Source organism: Vombatus ursinus, unplaced genomic scaffold (genome assembly GCF_900497805.2).
Source record: "Vombatus ursinus unplaced genomic scaffold, bare-nosed wombat genome assembly UNPS02014794.1, whole genome shotgun sequence".
NCBI classification, from domain to species: domain Eukaryota; kingdom Metazoa; phylum Chordata; class Mammalia; order Diprotodontia; family Vombatidae; genus Vombatus; species Vombatus ursinus.
This window is the reverse complement of record NW_020954572.1, coordinates 818,506-831,052: the sequence shown is the minus strand read 5'-3', so window position 1 is coordinate 831,052 and position 12,547 is coordinate 818,506. Positions and strand designations below refer to the sequence as shown.

Sequence of the window (12,547 nt, the reverse complement as noted above, 5' to 3'; positions counted from 1 at the left end):
TAGGTTTAAGGGCCAAGGAGTTCGATGTGCTAAGTTTCAATGGGATGAATTTTTTTTTTCACCCACAGGAACTCAAAAACTCTACTGAGAATATGCTCTGTAGGGAAGGATGGTCCATGCCACTGAAATCATAGATCCTTGAAGTGTTATCACTGGTTGCCCCAAAGCACCATACATGTATTTTTTTTTTTTGCTACCTCCCCTCACATTCTCTTTTCCTTCTCTTCTGCTACCTCAAACCAACAATAGCTATCATTAGCTATTGTTGGCCTTCAATACTAACAGAATTCCATTCTCCTGCCCTCCCAAAGTCACCAAATTAAAAAAAAATAAGGATATTTCCCCCTATCTACCCAAACCTGGGCATAAAAAGCCTGCCTAACATCATAGCTCAAGGCCATCTAACTCCTCACTACAAAGTACTTTTTCCTTCTCTGGTTTTACTTACCCACACTGGTATAATGAAAAGTTCTGGTTTTAGAACACCTAGGTGCAAATTCTATCTTTACTACTTCCTGGCCATGTGAACTCAGGTAAATCACTTAATCTCTCAGAGCCATACTTCTCTGGGACTTGGTTTTCTTTCTGTAAAATGAGCGGAATGGATTAAATTCATGGTTTCTCTAAGACCCCTACTTCTAGCTCTACATCTTACGAGTCTATAATTGAACAAACTCCACAAAGTTTGGGATAGCTAATTGGGATAGCCAACGAGAGCTCAAAAATCTACTACTGTGGTGCTAGAGAAGACTTTCGAGAGTTCTTGGACAGTAAGGAAATCAAATCAGTCAATACTTAAAAAGAAATTAATTTGTGGATAGAGCACCAACCCTGGGCAAGTCACTTAACCCCAATTAATTTGGGCTATTCACTGAAGGGTCAAATACTAAAGCTGAAGTATAAATACTCTGGCCACATAATGAGAAGATGGGACTCAAATGGAATAGACCTTGATGTTGGGAAAGACTGAAGGCAAAAGAAAAAGGGGACAGTAGAGAAGGAGATGGTTAATAAGTCATGGAAACAACAAACATGAAACTTGGACAGACTTCGAGATAGTGGGGGATAGAAGGGCCTGGCGTGCTACGGTCCATGGGGTCACAAAGAGTTGGACACAACAACAAAAGGAGTAGATTTTGAGCTTTCATTAGCATATGTAAATGCTATTATTAATAGTAGTAATCAAAACAGCAGCATTAATGTAGCAATTTAGTGCTTTAGACTTCATCCTCAAGATTTATTACCTCCTGGAAGGTAGGTGCTATTATCTCCATTTTACAGATAAGGAAACTGAGGAAGACATGACTTTTCCAGAGTCACACAGCTAGGAAGTATCTGAGACCAGATTTTAATTTCTTTTATTGATTCAGTTAGCACAGAATGAGCTATAACTTTAGCCAGCACAGCACATTATTTGATCTTACTCATTTTCTATTCTACAAAAAAAGAAAGCTAGATCAAACAAAGGAGATGCAGGTTGAGGAGTCATATGCATTTAACTGCAAAGCTGCCCCATTTCCAATTCTTGTCTCTCTCTCAATTTTATTTTTTTTTATTATTTTTTTTTTTTTGCTTAGCATGAGGTAGTAGAAAGAATCAGGAGACCTGGGTTCCAGTACTGGTTCTGCTCCTTCCAAGCTTTGTGACTCCAAGCAAGTCACTTAAAATTTCTCTGACCACGAATTCCCTCTTCTCTAAAATGGGGATAATAATACCTGTATTATCCATCTCCCAGAGAGGTTTGTCAGTTAGTCAGTCAATAAACATTTATTAAGCACCTACGATGTTCCAGGCACTGTGTTAAGCTCTGGGGATATAAAGGCAAAAGATAGTCCCTGCCCTCAAGGAGCTCACAATCTAATGGTGGATGACAGCACATAGAAAGATGCTGAAAAGGAGGTTGGGGAGGAAAGGAGGATACTTGGTATGTAGGGGCATGATACAGTTCTGCAGCCAGGTGGGAAATGATGAGATGGTTGCCCTGGGCGGGTCCCTCTTAACTGAAGAGTCTGGGAAGGCCTCCCCACTGTCCACCCTCCACCCTCTCCCTCTCAGCTGGACAAAGGAGCCCCAGGGAAAGGAGTCCTGAAGAAGTGTGAGTTTCAGAGTTGCCACGATCTTGCAGGAAGATGCGTTTGTGGAGACAATGATGAAGTCTAGGAGATAAGCCAAGTCAGAAATGATGAAATGGTTCCCCTGGGATGTGGGTAAAGCACTTGGTAAACTATAAAGGACTATACCAATGTGGGTTACTGTATTGTAGTGGATGGTCAGCCTAGACAACACTTCTTAAACTGTGGGTCCCGACCTAAAGGTTTCTGAACATGCAATGACCAAAAATTAATTAAAAATCAAACACGTGATGAATCTGAGGTGTTTCTGGCAGCGCTGGCCTGTTGCATTGGGCAAATTCCCTGCAGCCTTGGTTCTGAACACAAGGCATAGGCACTTTGCACTGAGCATGCCCTTGGGCTACACAATGCCAACAAACGCTGCCCAAATGTCAAAAAGGGTTGAGAATCCCCGGCCCAGGAAACAGACATGAGTGCGAGTCCCAGGTTTGCGCCATACTGTCTTGGCATCTCCCTTAATTTCTCACTGCTCCAGCCAACACTCTAAGATGGCAAGTAGCAAAACAGTTACTGATCTCCACTGACACTAGGAGTTCCCTTGCTGGAAGTTCCCTATACTAGTGAAACCATAGGTCCAGACTAAAAATTAATGTTTAAGAAAAAATGAGGAGAGTCACGGATTTAGGGACAGCTCAGTGGCACAGTGGATAGAGAGCTAGGCCTGAAGTCAGGAAGACTCATCTTCCCAAGTTCAAATATGGCCCCAGACATTTACAAGCTGTGTGACCCTAAGCAAGGCACTTAAACTTGTTTGCCTCAGTTTCCTCATCTGTAAAATGATATGGAGAAGGAAATGGCAAACTACTCCAGTATCTTTGCCAAGAAAAACCCAATTAGGGTCACGAAGAGTTAGATGTGACTGAAATGAATGGACAACATGGATTGAGAGTCAAAGGACCTACATTCAAATCTTCGTTTTGCTGCTTACAACCTGTATGACTCTGGACGCTTAATTCTCTAGGCCTCAGTTTCTTTATCTGTAAAATGAGGGAGTAGGATTCTCAGGTCTACTGTTAGCCCTAAAACCATGAGCTTCTAACTAAGTAACTGTGATATCACGAAGCCTACTCTAGCTGGATTTTTGCAATTACCCCAATCGTTTCGCCTTCCAACTAAAAATTCATGACAACCGTCTCCATTTAATCCATGGCTTTTAATTAAAAAAAAAAAAAAAAAAGGCTCTACATATGTTAGGGATGTAACAGCATCAGAATGAATGGGGTGAGTAAGAGCTGCTAACTCTTGACTAGTCTGACTGCATAACCAGCCATGGCATTGTCTTCCCTGTTGTGAGAATAGCAGGGAGGTGGTGTTCCTACCCACAGGAGCAGACAGGGAGGAGGAGGAGGGCTGCACAAAGCCACCACACTGTTGCCACCAATGAGCTTTGGTTTGTCGGTAGTTAATTTATGCTCATAATTGGCTGTTTCTTCTTTCTCTTCTTCTTCTGCTGGGATACAGTGCTCAGAGCAGACTCTGAAGTGTGAAAGGGCATCTCGGGCACTGTCAGCCTTCCAAACTGTGTCGGATACTTGGTCTTCATGAGGTTTTTAAATACAGGTTGGGAAAGCAGATGTTTTAACTGTTTTTTCATTCCTTTCATCATCCTTTGTTTCTGACTCTCTTCTTGTTCGTTACGTCTTCCTCCTTGGAAAAACATTAAAAAGGTTTATTTATTTATTAATGGGAATTTTTAGAAACCTTTCCTCTCTCCCCTTGCAAGGATATTTTCACAGACTCAGTGCTCTTTTGGGTGGCAAAGTACAAAAGGACTTTGAAGAAGCTTAGTATTATCCATGTAGGCTTGATGGGAAAAACAAAGGTTTGCTGACTACCCAGCTAAAAATCCCTCCAGAGATGATGCTTTGAATGCAGCCCAACTACTGCCTCTTTCGATACACAGATCAAATATGCTTAACTTACACTGCATCTACAAAGGGAAGGAGGCAGGCAGAATGATTCAGGGCAACTTCTTATGGCTAGTTTTTCCAAGTCACACAAGCAATCAGAAGCAGCATTCACCTGTTTGTTTCCTAAGAGCTTCCCACACAGTGAAAAACAGGGCTGGTGGATTAGACCATATATGACCCTTAAGGTTCATTCTGACTCTAAAATCTCATAGTTTAAGGTCTCTACAAGCCCTAATATACTACATTCTAACACTTGGTATGTTAAGGCCCTTTCCCACTTTCCAATCTATGACTCTAAGAACCCTGTCTAAGCAAAGTCTTTATTGGATATACCAGATGCTTCTCTTTATGACACTATTTCTATCTGTAACAGAGGCCCACAGGCAAGGCTCTGAGGACAATGTTGTACTACTAAAAAAAGGTGGTTATTACTCAGCTTTCAGTGAGATGTCTCTTACTGAAAAGTTAGTAAATATGTTGTCTCTTCTGCATGACGTGTCAACAGGTCCCAATGAACAGACTGCCAAAGGGGTCCATGACACACACAAAGGGTGTTTAGACCCCTGGTCTACATGAAGCCTTTCCTGATCCCCTCCCCAATTATTTTGCATTTCATTCGTATGTGTTTTTATATGTACAAGTTGTCTCCCCAATAGAAAGTAAGCTCCCTGAAGACAGGGATTATTTCATCCTTTCCATCCTCAAACCCTAGCAGTATATGATACACAACAGGCATCTAATAAATGCTTAACTGACCGGTGGCTGTAGAACCGACAAGACTTGGCAGCTGGCTGGACAGAGGATATAAGAAAGAAGGAAAGACAACTCTGGAGGTTCAAACTTGGGCGACATGGAGACTGGGGAGGCCCTCAACAAAAGAAAGGAAGTCTGGGGAAGAGATAGGTTTGGGAAGAAGAGGATGTGTTCAGTACTGGACCCAGGGCATTAGTATGCCAGGTAGAAAAGACCAGGTAAGACCCCTTTGGCAGTCTGTTTGTTCATTGGAATCTGCTGACTTGTCATGCAGAACAGATAACACATATTCAGTTACTAACTTTTCGCTAGGAGATATTTCATTGAAAGCTGAGTGATACCACATTTTTTTTTAGTAGAACACAGGCCTCACTATAACACTGTCCTCAGTAACTTACTGTCCTTCAATAAATGGGACTATAGTCTCAAGGGAGAAAGATTAGGCTCCTCTCCTGACTTTACCTCTGAATTTCTGGACTTGGGGAGAGGTCCAAGTCAGCTAATTAACATTCCCCTCCTGCCTCTGCTCCAGACTTTTCTCTACCATTCCCCTTGCTCTGGCACCTTCCACACTTCCCCTTTTCTATCTAGAATGTAAGCTTCTTGAGGACAGGCCTATCTTTCTTTTTGTTTGTAGTTTGTATCCCCAGTGCTTAGCATAGTGCCTAACACATAGTAAGTATATAATGAATGTCTGTCACCTGGCCTAAATATATAGATTCTCAGGAATCTAGAAAAATCATTGAATGCACAGAGGTGGATGAGATAGGTGAGAGGCTATAGAGGGAGAAATAGCTCATTATTAAGGGAGCAGAGCTCTAGGAAAACAGCTTCAGAAGATGCAAGGTCATGTGAAGGACAGAGGGATGGGAGAGACTTGGGCATGTCTGTGAGTGGCAGGGAAGGAGCCAGGAGATAAAGGACAAATTTAAGATGAAGAGTAAGAGTGAGAGACCAAAAGACAATCAAAGGGGCAAGGTTCAAAGGAGAGAAGACGGGGTGGCGCACAAGTAAAAAAGATGTCCTTGACGAGGAGAAGGGCCACCTCTTCAGAGACAGGAGCAAAGGAGAAGAGAGCCGGGAATAAGGTGGAGGGGTTCTGAGGGAAGGACACTGTGCCTCAATTACCTCAATTTCCTTAGTAAAGGAGGAGGGCAGGGCCTCTAAGAAGAGGATGGGGAAGGAGGTAATGTAGTGACCTAGAGAGAGAAACCTCTCCTATGTGTGAGAGTCCACAGGGAAGAGCCAAAGGACTGCGGTGCTTAGGACACACAATGGATGGTCTGACTTCCTCCCTGGGCTTCAGTTTCCTCAGCTGTAAAACAGGAGAGACAAACTAACGCAGAATCATGAGGAGTTCAGATTTCCCGAGTGCTTTCCTCACAATACATTTGTGAGCTATAACAGAGGAAGCCGTTATCATCCCATTTTACAGATGAAAACTGAGGCTTCTTAAAGGTTATGAGATCTGTTCACATAATCAATGCTGGAGGTGGTCTTCTAACCCAAGTAACCCGACTCCAAATCCAGCATGCTTTTTGCTATATACCACAGGGCCTCTAAAAACTCCTGCCTGCCATCTTGTAGGAAGTACTGTACATCAGTAACCCTGATGTAGTACATAAATGTAAGTGTTTGTTATTATTACTGGCCATGGAGCAAGAGAAATTGGAACATCAATGTATTATTAACAATAACAGCATTTGTCTAGAGCTTTAAGATTTGCAAAGCACTTTAAATATGTTAAACTCGTGCACCCTCAGGGGGTGGAGGGGTGGGTGCTGTAGATGCTGTTATTATCCCCATTTTACAGTTGAGGAAACTGAGGCACCCAGAGATTAAGGTTAAGTTTAAACTCTACCTTAAGGTTAAGTGGTTAAGCAATTTGCCCTCACACCAGCTAGGAAATATCTGAGGAGGAAGGTGACCTAAGATTTTCCTTCCTTACTGAAGGGGGAAGGGAACAGCATTAAATAGGCACCTTCTATGTGCCAGGCACTGTGCTAAGCACCTCATTTGATCCTTACAACCACCCTGGGAAGAAGGTGCTATTATTATCCCCATTTTACAGGTGAGGAAACTGAGGCAGTTATAGTTTAAATGACTTGCCAGGATCACACAGCTAGTTAAGTGTCTGAGGAGGAATGTGAACTCAGATATTCCTGACTCCCAAGTCCTACACTTCATGTACTGAAGGGGGAAGGGAACGGCATTAAACTGTTGCTGTTGTTCAGCCGTTTTTTCAGTCATGTCAGACTCTTTGTAACCTAATTTGGGGTTTTCTTGGCAAAGATACTGGAGTGGTTTGCCATTTCCTTCTTCAGTTCATTTTACAGATGAGGAAACTGAGGCAAGCAGGGTTAAGTGACTTATCCAGGGTCACACAGCCACTAAGTGTCTGAGGCCAGATTTGAACTCACGAAGATGAGTCTTCTTGACTCCAGGTCTGGCACTCTGTCCACTAAGCCATCTAGCTGCCCTAACAGCATTAAAAAGGTTCCTATTACATGCCAGGCACTTTGCCAAGCCTTTCACAAATATTACCTCATTTGCTCCTAAAAACAACTCTGAGAGGGAGGAGCTGGTTACCACTTTATTTTACAGTTAAAGAGACTGAGACAAGCAGAAGTTAAATGACTCTCCCAGGGTCACACTGCTAGTAAGTAGCATCTGGGGCTGGATTTCAACCCAAGTCTTTTTGACTCTAGGTCCAGCGTTCTAGGTACCGCACCACCAAACCTGCCACTGAGCTCTAAAAAGCCAATTCTAGTCTTGACCCTGACTGACACAGAGTTGCTCTGTCACCCTGGGTTCATCACTTCCTTTATCAGAGCCTCCCTTCTTGGTAAAATAATGAGGGTTGAATGAGATGACTTCTAAAGGTTGCCTCCTACTGACGTTCCATATTCTCTGATAATGTAAAACTTGACTGTTTTCCACTAGTGCGGGGCCTGAGCGCTCTGGGCAGTTAGTCTGACCTTCTCCATCCCTCTCCCCAGCAGTGATCTCTAAGGTCCCTTGCAGCTTTGCCATTCTGCTCTTGTTCCACAAAGAAAGGCAGCCCCCAAGCCCCTTTGTGATTGCCCCCATATCTCAGCACAGATGTACCCCACCAGACGAGAGCCTGGCTCCCCGCCCCAAGGACCCTCCGCTTGCCTATGAAGATGTCATCGTCCAGATCTATTTCGAGAGCATCAGCAGCCTGCTGGAACCAGGCGTTGTGCTGCTTTGCTCGGCTATTGTAGTATTCTTCCTTCTCGATCTGTCGTGCTAAATTTACTCGCTCCTGCAATAAAGCAGAGACAATTTTCACGCTGGCACAAAATGCTGTGTTTATTATGTATGGCATCTTGCTGGCCTCGCAATTTCAAAAGCTTTCAGAAGCAGTGGTCAGCCAAGGGCATCTCAGAATGCATCAAAGGGCATTTGAACTTTAGGAAAGCCAGAACAAAAACACAGCCAAAAGGAGGAGGCAGAGACAGACAGACAGACAGACAGACAGACAGACACAGACACACACACACACACACACACCCAAACCATTAAAGTTACAAGGGAATGACAACACAGAATATATGTATAGATTTGTTTTGAATATACTTGCATGTTGTGTTCTCAATGTGGTGCAATGGATAGAGTGCTAGGCCCAGAGTCAGAAAGACCTGAGTTAAAATCCAGCCTCAGACACTTACTAGCTGAGTGATCCTGGGCAAGTCACTTAACTTCTACCTTGGTTTCCTCATTTGTAAAATGGGGATAATAACAGCATCTACCTCCCAGAGTTGTTGCAACGATCAAGTGAAATAATACTTGTAAAGCACTTAGCATAGTCCCTGGCACATAGTAGGTATTATATAGATGTCAGCTAGCAATAGCTGTAGCAGTATTAGTAGTTGTAGTTGTAGAAGTGATGGTGGTGGTGGTGGTGGTGGTGGTAGTGGTGATAGTAGTGGTTGTGGTAGTAGTGGTGGTGGTGGTAGTAGTAGTAGTAACATTGGTGACAGTAGTAGTGATAGTGGTGGTGGTGGTGGTGGTGGTAGTTGTAGTAGTAGTGGTGATGGTAGTAGAATGCAAACTCTTTGAGAACAGGGACATTTTTTCTTTGTATCCTTAGCTCCTGGATTAATAAATGTTTACTGATTAACTGAGAGCGCACAAAATGCTATCATAAGAAGTGAACTCAGAACTATGGAACCGTGTTTTACAGATGGAAAGGGCCTTAAGAGATGACCTAATCTAGACCCTTCATTTTACTGAGGAGACTGAGGCCCAGAGACATGAACTGATTTGCCCAAGAACAAAAAGTAATAACACCAGAACTTGAACCCATATCTCAAGTGCCAGGCCAAGGCTCTTTTTCATTCATCTCCCACCATCTCCAATACATGGTTTTATTACCTAAAGCTTTGAAAGAAAATCACGAACCTGCATTAACTACCGTCCATGAAAACTTTCTTATGCCCAGTGTAGAAACTACAGCTTCCACTCAATTCAACAAAGATTAAGTGCTCAGTAAGTGTCAGGCACTGTGCCAGGTGCTGGGGATAGAAAGGCAGAAAACAGTCCCTGACTTCAAGAAGCTTACCTTTGATTGGGGGAGGAGGGAAGGAACAACCATGTACACAGATAAGCAATGTAAAACATACAGAAAGTGAGTATAAGGAAATATGGGGTAGGGAGGAGACTGCCAGCAACTAGGGAGATGAGAGGCAGAGGGAGGTATGGGGAACATTATCTTAAGCATTTCATATGCTTTTCAGAAGCCATTTCTAAATGCCTCCACATCTTGTATTGCATGCATGTGTCCCATCAGGCACTTTTATTCAATGCATGCCCAGAACACTTACAAATCTGGCTAAAAAGGTTTGTAAAAATAAGCCTTACGCAAGAACATTGTACTAATTTGCTTGGAGACCCACACAGTTTCTCTGGCACTTTAGCCTGAGCAATTATGGCTCTGCAATGAGCAGCAAACCCCCACAGTTGGGCATTCAAGAACTCTAACTCTCTGGCAATCAAATGCCAATGGCTCAATCTGGAAATTCTCAACTCCAACACTCAGCGCCTTAGTTCTGAGCTCATCAGGTGACAAGAAACAGGCATGTAAATATCTTGGTTCTTCTACTTTCCACCTTTCTGTTGACATGGCAGAGCCTGTCTCCCTGGGAGATGATACAGGTACATGTGACAGATTTCAATTATAAGTCAGAGTTCCAGAAGCTAGAATGCGTTATGGATTTTTAGGTAGAATTCATGAAGAGTCATAATTAGAAAGTAAGTATGAGCATGTAAACAGAGGCAAACCAAGAGGGTAGATCATCAGAGTGCAATGGAAAGGGGGCTGAATCTGGAGTTACTCAGAGGACCCTAATTCAAATTCTAGCTCAGCCACTTGCTAAGAAGTAACCTTGAGGAAATCAGTTTACCTCCTGGACCTCATTTGTCTTATCTATAAAAATTAGAGGGCTGAACTAAATGACTTTTAAGATCCTTTCCAGTTTCAAATCTAGGATTCCATGATTATTTCCTTTACTAACGATGCTAACAGTGGAGGAGACCTTAGAGATCACTGAGTCAATTGTCTTCATTTTGCAGATGGGGAAACTGAGGCTCAAAGAACTGAAGTGATTTCCCAAATTCTCACAACAGTAGGGAGATCAAGTACTTATGGTTTATAAGGCAATTTACATTACAGCCTGATTGGAATAGGAGGCCATGTGCTGTAGAATTAAAGGGAATAAATCACACATTGTGGAAAAGAGCAATGAACTGAGAATTAGGAAGAAAACAAGCATTTATTGAGCACCTACTATGTGCCAGGAACTGTACAAATATTATCTCATTTGATCCTCACAATAACCCTGGGAGGTTAAGTGCTATTATGATCCCCATTTTACAGATGAGAAAACTGAGAGAGACAGGAGTCAAGTGAACTGTCTAGGGTCTCAGAGCTAGCTAATAAGTAAACAATTCAATTTGGGGCCACTTTTGAACTCAGGTCTTCCTGACTCCAGGTTTAATACTCTATCCATTGTACTACATAGCTACCTCTAAGACAACTGGGTTTTAGTTTCACATTTGCTACTTAACAACTACATGACCAGACACAAGTGACTTAACTTCTCTGAGCCTGTTTTCACATCTGTAAAATGGAGATAATAAATTGATCATGTCAGCAAACTGAGACCTTCTTTAGGCCTTCCTGCTTTGTCTACACCATCAGGCTGTTGTAAGGCTCAAGTAAGAAGTGAAAGAAAGCATCTGTAAATCGTAACATGGTGTAGAAATGTAAGCTTTTATTAGAAGGTGGCATCATGTGGTAGAGTCTTGTCCTAAGAATCAGAAGGCCTGAATTTTGTAGAAAAATGCTGCTAACTGCTATGTGATCTGGAGTAAATCCATGGCCTCCCAGGACCAGAGTAGACTCAGGGTGGGCCCTAAGTAGGACTGAGTCTTTTTCTTCCCAGCTATAAAGAACTGACTAAAAAGAAATGTCCTGAACTAAAGTGTTCCTCACTATGCCCAAAGGGCCATAAAACTGTGCATGCCCTTTGATCCAACAAAAGCACTTCTAGGGCTGTATCCCAAAGAGATTGTAAAAAAGGGAAAAAGATCCACAAGTACAAAAATATTTATAATAGCTCTTTTCATGATGGCAAAGAACTAAAAATTGAAGGGATGCCCATCAATTGGGGAATGACTGAACAAGTTGTGGTATATGAATGTAATGGAATACTCTTGTGCTATAAGAAATGATGGACCAGCAGACTTCAGAAAAACCTGGAAAGACTTTCATGAACTGATGCTGAGTGAAGTGAGCAGAACCAGAACACTGTATACAGTAAACAGCAACACTGTGCGATGACTGATTTTGTTAGACTTAGCTCTTCTGAGCAACATAATTCCAAAAGACTCATGATGGAAAATGCTACTCACATCCAGAAAAAGAACTATGGAGTCTGAATGCAGATCAAAGCAATGCAGATCTCTTTCTTTTCTTTTTTTTTGTTTTGTTTTTTCTTTCTCATGGGTTTTCCCTTTTGCTCTGATTCTTCTTTCACAACATGACTAATGTGGAAACATGTTTAATATGATCACACATGTATAGCCTATATCAGATTACATGCTATCTTGGGAAGAGGGGAAAGGAAGGAGGGGGGAAATTTTAAAACTAAAAATCTTATAAAAGAGAGTGTTGAAAACTAAAACTTAATTAATTAAAAACAAAAACAAAAACAAATGCTGGACTTTCTCCCCCATGTAGTTTTAGAGAGCTGCCTAGAGCCCTGAGATATTACGTGCCCAAGGTCACACAGCCAATGTGTGACCTAGCCAGGTACTAGAACCTAGCTGCCTTCAAAAGTACTTATATATGTTTCTCATTAACAATAATCATGATATTAAAAATAATGACAGAGAACAGACTTCAATATGTTTTGCTATTGATCACCAGCCAACAGGGATATACGAGAACATGATGGGAGGACTTGACAACAGGATTAGTCAAAATGAAACCATGGACTTGACATAATCTTAGCTGAGTGGCCTTGGGCAGATCACTTCAACTCCTTGGGCTTCAGTTTCTTCACTTGCAAAATGAAAATAAGCTCTACTCTGCCCTGCCTCTCGCTCTCACAGGATTTTTGTGAGTATATAAAAGTCCTATGCAGTAGCAGTAGTAGTGAATGTTGCATATGAAATCCTGTAGTAGTAGTAGTAGTAGTAGTAGTAGTAGTAGTAGTAGTAGTAGTA

General features: G+C 42.2%; 1 protein-coding gene across 1 annotated transcript in view; it reads right to left on the bottom strand.

Moving 5' to 3' along the window:
* Window positions 1-3,297: 3,297 nt before the first annotated feature.
* The window catches only part of DDX24 (DEAD-box helicase 24), a 40,858-nt gene continuing 31,608 nt past the window's right edge, over window positions 3,298-12,547 (bottom strand). Inside the window, exons 8-9 of the mRNA XM_027870179.1 lie at window positions 7,952-8,081; window positions 3,298-3,779 (exon numbers count right to left, since the gene is read on the bottom strand). Of these exons, the coding sequence (XP_027725980.1) occupies window positions 3,535-3,779; window positions 7,952-8,081 (375 nt within the window). The 3' untranslated portion in view covers window positions 3,298-3,534. The remainder of the gene's footprint in view (window positions 3,780-7,951; window positions 8,082-12,547) is intronic.